Source organism: Ananas comosus, linkage group 20 (genome assembly GCF_001540865.1).
Source record: "Ananas comosus cultivar F153 linkage group 20, ASM154086v1, whole genome shotgun sequence".
Lineage (NCBI taxonomy): Eukaryota > Viridiplantae > Streptophyta > Magnoliopsida > Poales > Bromeliaceae > Ananas > Ananas comosus.
Window position 1 is genome coordinate 1521429 of NC_033640.1, and position 8797 is coordinate 1530225.

The window sequence follows — 8797 nt, forward strand, 5'->3', positions numbered from 1 at the left end:
ATATAGGTCCCTACAAATATAGTGAATAGCAAATATATTGCTACAAAGTTCAACTTTTATATATTATTCTTACAAAAGTTTCAATATTTTCAAATATGTTCCTCTGGTTTGTTATACCGTTAGAGAACCGTTAGAGAATTGTTTATATTTTTAATTTTACAATCACAAATATATCCCTCCAAAAGCCATAATAGTATAATATAAAAGGATAAAAAGGTCAAAAAACTAAACATGGTTAAGTATTTAACCTATGATTAACTAAATTTTTCTAATAAATTCTAACGGCAGGAATATATTTGAAAATATTAGAACTTTTGCAATGACAGCATATGAAAGATGAACTTTATAGGAATATGTTTATCATTCACTATATTAATTTGCAGTGACTTGTATGAAATTAACTAAAAAAAAAAGTATAACTAGATCGACAAGGCGAAGGGGTGGGGGGAAATGTTATTAACACTTTGACCAGAATAAATTGTTCCTTTCAAATTTAGGCTTACTTAACGCTATTAGATAAAAGGGAGTTAGGGTTAAATCATATAGGGATATACTTCTGCATTTTCCGGTGGAACCGTACAAAATATATTACAACCGATTCATCGCGATATGCGGAATACAATATTACGTACGGAAACAAACGAAGCATTTTCTTGTCGTGCAATCGATCCGCAAGTAACGCAATCTCTCCGTAATTCCAAACGAAGCTATAGCTGTATATGAAATAAAATGCTTTATCTCTTGGTTATTGTGTTACGAAACGCACTCCCTGTATACCTCGATACTATCCAGCAGGTAGAACCCCTGGGCCCGACCGACGAGCATGGACGTCGGGGCGGGGCCGTCGGTCAGGGGGTCGTCGATCACGTAGAGGTCGCCGAAGTTGGAGTCCGCCAGGGCGGCGGGGCCCTCGACCACCCGCACAGTGGTCACGTTCGGCCCGCCGAGGGTGGCGTGCATGTAGAAATGCAGGCGGGTCATGTCGGCATCGGCGGCGACGGCGGCGGTTGAAGCTAATGCCGTTACAACGGCCGTTACGGCGAGGAGGAAAAAGATAGAGCGGTGGAAAGAAGCCATAGAGATCTAGAGAGAGAGAGAGAGAAAAAACCGTTAGAGAGATCTAGAGAGAGAGGGGGGGTGAGTGCCCAGGGTATGCCACCGGTGCTTTAATAGTCGTGCGAGGTCACCGCTGTGTTTTTTCTTAGGTAAACTTTAAATACCGTCGCACTTTTTCTATTTAATACTTTATAATTTAAAATATATCAAGTTAGTGTTCTATACTTTTATTTTTATTTTTTCGTTAGCTTTTCCGTTAATATTTCGTTAAATTATATACAAAAAACTCCAGATATCCCATCTACATTTATCGAATATTCACTTTAATACTCTTTAGTTTTAAATCGGTCACTGATTTAACAAAAAAAATTAATGCAATCGATAATAAAAAGATAAAAACAAAACCACAGAACACTAAATAGATACACTTTAAACCACATAGTACTAAAGTGAGAAAATATAAAACTACAAGGGTGGTATTTGAAGTTTTCCCTTTGTTTTCCTTAAGGTGGTCAATGGCTGTGTTTTCAAGGGGAAACTGCATGCCATTGCCATTAATTTAGGCAACGATTGGATAAGGATTAAACATTTAACAATGATGGATACTGCAATATACACGTCATTACAGCCTAATTATTTTTATATTTTTAATTGAATTTTATTTTTTTAAAGGTTAATTTCATACAGATCCCTATAAATATAGTAAATTACAAATATATGTTCTTACAAAGTTTAACTTTCATATGTTGTTCCTTAAAAAATCCTGATGTTTTCAAATATATCTCTGCCGTTAGAATCTGATAGAAAATTTTAATTAATCATAGGTTAAATACTTAACCTTGATTAGTTTTGATATTTTTACTTTTTTATATTATATTGTTACGTCTTTTGGAGAGATATATTTGTGATAGCAAAATTGAAACAGAGATATATATTTGAAAATATGAGGACTTTTGCAAGAATAATATATAAAAGTTGAATTTTATAAAAGTATATTTGTCATTCACTATGTTTGCAGAAACCGGTACGAAAATAACTTTTTTAAAAAAAATAGTGGCGATTGCTATGGGTAGCCTAAAATGTACCCAAACGTGCACCCTAAACTCCCCAAATTGTGTTCAAGCCTTGTGAGCAATTAGCAAGTGGAGCAATCAAGGGTATAGAGCAAGATTTTTTTTTTTTTTTGGGGGATAAATTTCAAATTGTCCATTTAAATTTTGCCATATAATTGTTTAAGATTACAAAGTGAAATTAAGTTAAACCAAATGAGACAATTTGAAGTTCACCTTTTTTTCTTTTCTTTTTTTTTTTGCATGTGTTTTTACCAAAGTCAACTTTTTCAATGATGTGTTTAATTGTTGTCCGGTCAATTTTGTTTAATTTGGTCAAATCCCAAATTTTAGAATAACTCAATTCCGCGTGCATTTGACTTGGCAATGTAAGTTTAAAATATTCAAAAATATTAAAAAAATAACTTTACTTTCTAAAATTCGTATTAAAATATACTTAATAAAAATAAAGATAAAACTAATACATGACAGAGCGTTGGGAAGTTCTCTATTGAAATTTTATTTGGGAATATTCCAGCTTATTCTCCAAACCCCCGTGAAATGATAAGAACATTTTTTTTTTTTCCCTCTTCCCTTATTTTAAATGAATTCCTTTAGATACAGCACAAATTTGTTCCACCACCTCCTATAAAACTATTTTGTTACAGGTTTTATTCTGGGGAGAAATTTAAGACTTTTTAAATAATTAACACTACAAAATCCATAACTTATTATAATACACATAAAAAATATATAAGGAAGAAACATACAAGGCAGAACTTAACTGAACTATGGCCTATTTGATTAATTTGGCTATCCAATATTTTGAAATCTTAATTTTACGGTTAGTCTTTAAATTTCTTTGATTTGAATCAGTCAACAGCAACAGCATCTCTTCAAAATTTAAGCCAATTACTTAGTTTAATTTTAAATGATGAATTCTAATTTCAAAGTCAAAGTCGGTTGACTGATACAAACCGAACAAATTGAAAGGTTGATAGTAAAATTAAAATTTTAAAATGTTGGATATCCAAATTAAAATTATCTATAGTTTAAATAAATTTCATATGTTTTTTATTAAGATATAATTATATTATGAATTGAGCTGCTATACTATAAATAGTAAAGAAATAGTGTTTATTTTAGGAGCAATTGTTTATATACCTCTGAAAAATTTCTGACTTTTCGATTTACCATCTTAGAAGGCTAATATTGAATATACCCTTTCTACGTTCCAATCTATTTCTAATATACCCCTAGAGTTAAAATTTGTTAATTAACTCTGTTATCCCTATAAAATTACAATGTTGCCCTTTCAAATATACTCTTTCACCATCACCAACTTTCTTATTTGCCCTTAAAGTCAGGAACACAAAAAGTATTTTGATTTTTGGTATTTTTCAATATACCTCTCTACCGTCACCAACATTTCTTATTTGCCCTTAAGTTAAGGGCAAAATTGGTATTTTAATTTTTTTTAACTGTAGTAGATATTTGACTCACATTTAACCCAAGTTAACTTAATAGGAGATAACTGCGAAAATATTTTGCAATAACGGTAAAACATATGATGGGTATTTTAGAAAGAAAAAAAAAGTATGGATAAATCAGATATTTTTAAACGTATGAGGGGTATATAGACAATTATCCCTTTATTTTACTATGTAACATTATGAATTGAGCTACGTAAAGAAGTTATCCGAACTGTACTACCTAACTTTCAAATTTTTGATCTAACTATCGAATCTTTTAATTTATTTGATTTGAGTCAGTTAATGACATTTTGATTTCAGAATCTGAATGCATCATTAATTTATCTTTATAAATTTAGTTAGTATATTTTATACAATTTTCGTAAGTATAAATTTATTAAAGTAAAGAGCAGTTTGGTTCAAAGTTAGTAACACTTACAAAATATTGTACATTTTATATTAGGAATGGTAAGTATACTACTAACTTATCAATCCGCTTCGGTGAGAGATTCTTAAGACGTAGTATAAAAGAGTTAGTGTTTTCGACTTTTTAGCTCTTGGATTAACTCCCTTGATCACTTGTAATTTTTGGATTAATATTATTACCCTGTAGGGACCACTCAACCCTAGAGGAGACAAGTATCATTCCAGCCGTACAATTTTTGATTTAAGGGTCAGAAAATCGGAAACATGAACTCCATAATATTTCGGAAAGTATAGTAACTCTACACCTACTAATAATTCACATAATAAAAATATCTCCTAACTTATGATAATTTAATATTTTAAAATCTACAATGATTCCACTCCTTCACTACCGCCATTGCCCACGGGTTATCATGCAACACTCTTTGGTTCACGGATGACGTGGTGAACCGGGTATAATTAATAACTTCTACGTGAAAAATTGGTGGGGATCTTCATTTACTTTCGTCAACCGTTTCTGTGGTTTTAAAATTCATACTATTTACGTAATGAACGATGGATAAGATGGTCTCACGCTCGCTTCTGACCCTGCAAAGAACTTCGATCCCCGAACGAGCGGCCTCGCTCAATTTCTTCGTCAAATCCCCATTAATTTCATATCTCGTAACTTATGATAATTTAGTATTTTTACGACTTAGTAATCTATAATAATTTCGCTGCTTCATTAACGGGATTTGCCCATGTTATCATACCTCATTCTTTGGTTCACGGATGACGTGGTAAACCCGGTATAATTAATAATTTCTACGCGAAAAGTTGGTGGGGATCTTCATCTCCGTGAGACTTTTCGTCCACCGTTGTTGTGGCTTTATGATTCGTGCAAGTTACGTGATGAACGGTGGATAAGATGGTCTCACGCTCCACTCCGACCCCGCAAGGTAATGGGACCCCGTGCTCGAACTTCGATCCCCAAACGAGGGGTTTCGCTCAATTCCCCCTCCCCCCACCCCCCCNCCCCCCCCCCGGCCCCCCCCGCGCTCAATTTCTCCACCAAATCCCCGTTAATTTCTCCTACAATTACATGTAAAATCCCCCAAATCGACCATTCGCAGGTGATTAATCCGTATTTTTCATGTAATTTCGTTAGCTCTCGCATCCCTTCTCCATTTTCCCATCGATTTCGCCTACAATTCCATGTAAAAATCCCCAAAATCCACCGTTTTTTTGGTGATTAATTCTCATTTTGATGTAATTATTGTTCTTTTTTGGTGCCGCAGTGTGAAAAAACCTAATATTTCTGTAGATGTTGTTAGATCCTTGTAAATCCCCATCCGAGCATGCTAAAATTTTAGTTTTTTACTTGTTTTCTACTTATTTTAATCTTTTTTTTTGTTTTGATGCAGATAATAATCTGGGTCAGATCCTTGTAAATCTCGATCTGGGTATGCTTAAATTTTGCTCTTTATTTTTAAAATATTTTTTAGGAGGAATTAAAGTGTAAATGTTCTCAAAATCTCATCATGGTTTACCTTCTAGTGTAATAATTGTTGCATTATTGTTTTAACTTGCATTATCTATCACTTATCTGATTATCGAAATTGCTAATTTCAGAGTTTATCCGGGGATGTGTGATAAGTTCATCAATTAACTGTTGATATAGATGAAGAGATTTGATAATTTTGTTGTGTGGCCATGTGTTGATCTCTAAAAAAAGTGTGAATCAATGCCATGAGCACCCCCAAATCCTTCCATGCTTACCCTAGATTTGACTTCGACCTAGAGTCCGGATTGCCCCGGAAGGCCCGGAAATCGAGCTCCCTTAAAATGCTCAAGTCCTTCGGAAACCGATTCCACCATTTTTACAAGATGCACCCGCTTTTAGTTTCGCTAATCTCATTGTCCTTGGGGCTCACCATTCTAATCGGGCTCTCATTATACGAAAGCCGGTTTAAAACGATGGGTTACCGAAGGGGCGACGAGGTGGATTTGCGTTCTGGTTCTTATCCTTTTAAGAATTTGCGTAATCTTGTGATGGTGGCGGGGCACGCGATCTATACGAGCAACAGTTGTGGGAAGATGGAAAGCGAGGATTCGTGGTTCTTGGAGCCGTATCAAAAGCACACGGGCCAAGCCGCGACTTTTGTCTCACATATTAGAGATGGCGTGGAGATCGCGGCTAAGGATGAGGGTGCTCTCTTATTGTTTAGCGGCGGGGAAACCCGAAAGGATGCGGGGCCTAGAAGTGAGGCACAAAGTTATTGGGCCGTTGCGGAATCAAAAAGCTGGTTCGGTAAGCTACTCTCTAAGAAGAAGTAATCTTATTGTGCATTACTTATTTAAATGCAGAAAAAAAAAACGCTGTAGGGCAATTATCCACTGCCGAATCATTAAACCTTTATACCAATTTACTTCTAATAGATGCAATGATATTTTGTTTTTGGCAGTACACTTAATGTAATAGATGCATAATTTCCCTATTTTCGCTTGTGCTGGACGCATAACTTCTCGATCAAACGTAATTCCAAGTTTTGAAAAGGTATCGGATCATTAAATGTAATTTTGGACACATAACTTGGCTTCTTACAACGATGTCCTAGAATATTGCTCGGAAATTCCAACTTTAAAAGCAATACCAACTTTTAGATATATTTTTTTTAAGACATAAAATGATGGCTTTTCATAAATATCTGAATTCTTTATCTGTGTGTGGGTGTGTGTAAGTACAGGCACAACTGCTTTATGCTTGTCAAATTCGAGAAACTATTAAGTGTGACCACTTATCTCAAATTGCTTCCGACAAACTTTATGCAGCACAATTCTTTGGCATTTATTTCTCCTATCAAAGTACATTAAGATCATCTGTTGTAGTAGGGGGAAAAAATTTCAACAAATTGGCATTTCGTGTAGTTCATAACTTAGGAAAGGCCAAAAATTTCTGTTGTCCAGATTTTAGTCAGATAAACTTGGAGAATAATCAAGTCTCAAATTATGTGCATAAAATTGTTTGTCTATTGTTTGTCAATATTTGTGCTGAGCTGTTGCAGTCGTTTGTCTCTAACCAGGCAACGAAGATAGTGTAAAGAGCAGAGCACTCACAGAGGAGCACGCCAGAGATAGCTTCGAGAACCTTCTTTTTAGTGTTTGCCGGTTTCGAGAACTCACTGGCTCGTACCCGCAGAATATAACCGTAAGTTTCCTTTTCTTTTCCTCTCATATTTCTTTTAAAAGCAAAATGTTCAAATGATGCTGTTTTTCATTATAATATGCTGCACGAGATTGAATCCATCATTGTCAACTATCGTAGAGCAAAAAGGTTTTGAGTTGAGAGTGAGATTTATTTGTTAGCATCATATCAAATGGTCTAAGATTTGTTGAAACAATAAATTTCATGAACCTTATTATTTCAAATTGATAACAATTAGTTATTTTTATCGTATAATTGAATCTAATGGTATCTAACCAGTTCCTTTTCTTGGTTGACTGCATGTGGGCTTTGGAAATAAGAAAAGCACTTAAGAACATAACAGCAACATTCTCTATTTGTTTTATTGAAAAATTTAGATCAACTTTCAAATTTGGTTGATTAAACAATTCTTAGAGTTATCACTAGTGAATGAATTTTGACAAGGAACATATTGTAAGTATGAATTAATAGCATGATTTTTTGAGCAATTCAAAAATGTTATGCTTTTAATTTTCCAAGGACTTAGTTATCCGCTATTTAACTTTTTTACTTTGAAACTTGAACCCTGCTGAATTTAGAAGCTTGCAGTTTTTTTTTCCCCTTGAATCTTCCCAGTTTTTGCTAAATACCGAACATTTCAACCCTGCTGAATCTTTCCGACTATGTCATCACTGAACATGGTCGATTCAATCTTTTATTTCTCAGGTCGTAAGCTATGATTTCAAGGAGGAGAGGTTCGCCCATCTACACCGTTCCGCCCTCAATTTGCCGCAATCAAGGTTCTTCTTCGTCGGCACACCAGCCACTCCGACCGCAAAAGAGGCAGCAATGAAAGGCGAAGCCTCAGTTAGGGCGCAATTTCTCGAAGACCCTTATGGGTGCTTGGGCTCTCTCCACCAAAAGAGGCTTAAGAGAGACCCATTTCATCGCACCGTGCCTTACCCTAATGGGTGCCCCGAGCTCAAAGGCTTGTTCAGCTATTGCGGGCCGGTCCCTTACCCCGGCTCGCTCCCGTGGACCCAGTAAGATTCAAACTAGTGTTTGAGCTCAGCTTGTTTGTTTCCACTTCTTAGGTTCAGTACAAATGGAGGAGCAGGTTATATAGCATGAAAAATCTTTTGCGAAGTTTGTACAATACAATATTATGCTTTGGAATTGATACAACGATTTTGCGATGATTTAGTGCATTTATAGGAAAGATACTTCACTGTACAACATCGGCGGAACCTATGGTTCCTTCGAAAAGTTAGGAGAGAATGCGTTTACTCTAATGCGACGGCCGAAGAGATCATCTTTGTGTACTGTAACTTTTCGAACTAGTTTAAATGGTGATTATGGCCACTCAAATATTTCTCTTTTGCTCCTTTTGTCTCCTCTTTCTTTTTGACTACATGTGAAGGTGCAAAGTGATTTTTATTTGTTGATTTTATCCTGTTCCTGTTCATTTGTTATGGTATGATTCATTTATGGAGATTTATGGTTTCTTCTGGTTCTTGTATTGCGATTTACAGAGAACTCCACAAAATTTTCGCTAAATACACTGCATTTTTTTTTCCTGTTAAAAATTTTGGTTTCTTAAGTTGATTGTGATATGAGCAAAACTTCACAAT

General features: G+C 35.0%; 2 protein-coding genes across 4 annotated transcripts in view; one reads left to right on the forward strand and one right to left on the reverse strand.

Moving 5' to 3' along the window:
- The window catches only part of LOC109726001 (dirigent protein 21-like), a 2238-nt gene extending 1119 nt beyond the window's left edge, over window positions 1-1119 (reverse strand). The window contains exon 1 of the mRNA XM_020255423.1: window positions 778-1119. Coding sequence (XP_020111012.1) covers window positions 778-1077 — 300 coding nt within the window. The 5' untranslated portion in view covers window positions 1078-1119. The remainder of the gene's footprint in view (window positions 1-777) is intronic.
- LOC109725931 (uncharacterized protein C57A10.07) lies at window positions 5044-8551 on the forward strand. Of its 3 annotated transcripts, none has more exons than XM_020255335.1 (5): window positions 5044-5115; window positions 5407-5445; window positions 5615-6293; window positions 7066-7190; window positions 7893-8551. In XM_020255335.1, exons 3-5 carry the CDS (start codon window positions 5732-5734, stop codon window positions 8211-8213), a joined length of 1008 nt encoding a protein of 335 aa, XP_020110924.1. In that variant the 5' UTR covers window positions 5044-5115; window positions 5407-5445; window positions 5615-5731; the 3' UTR covers window positions 8214-8551. The 3 variants fall into 3 exon arrangements, with proteins under 3 accessions (XP_020110924.1, XP_020110926.1, XP_020110925.1); XM_020255337.1 differs by having other exon boundaries at window positions 5049-5115; window positions 5718-6293; XM_020255336.1 differs by lacking the exons at window positions 5044-5115; window positions 5407-5445 and having other exon boundaries at window positions 5479-6293.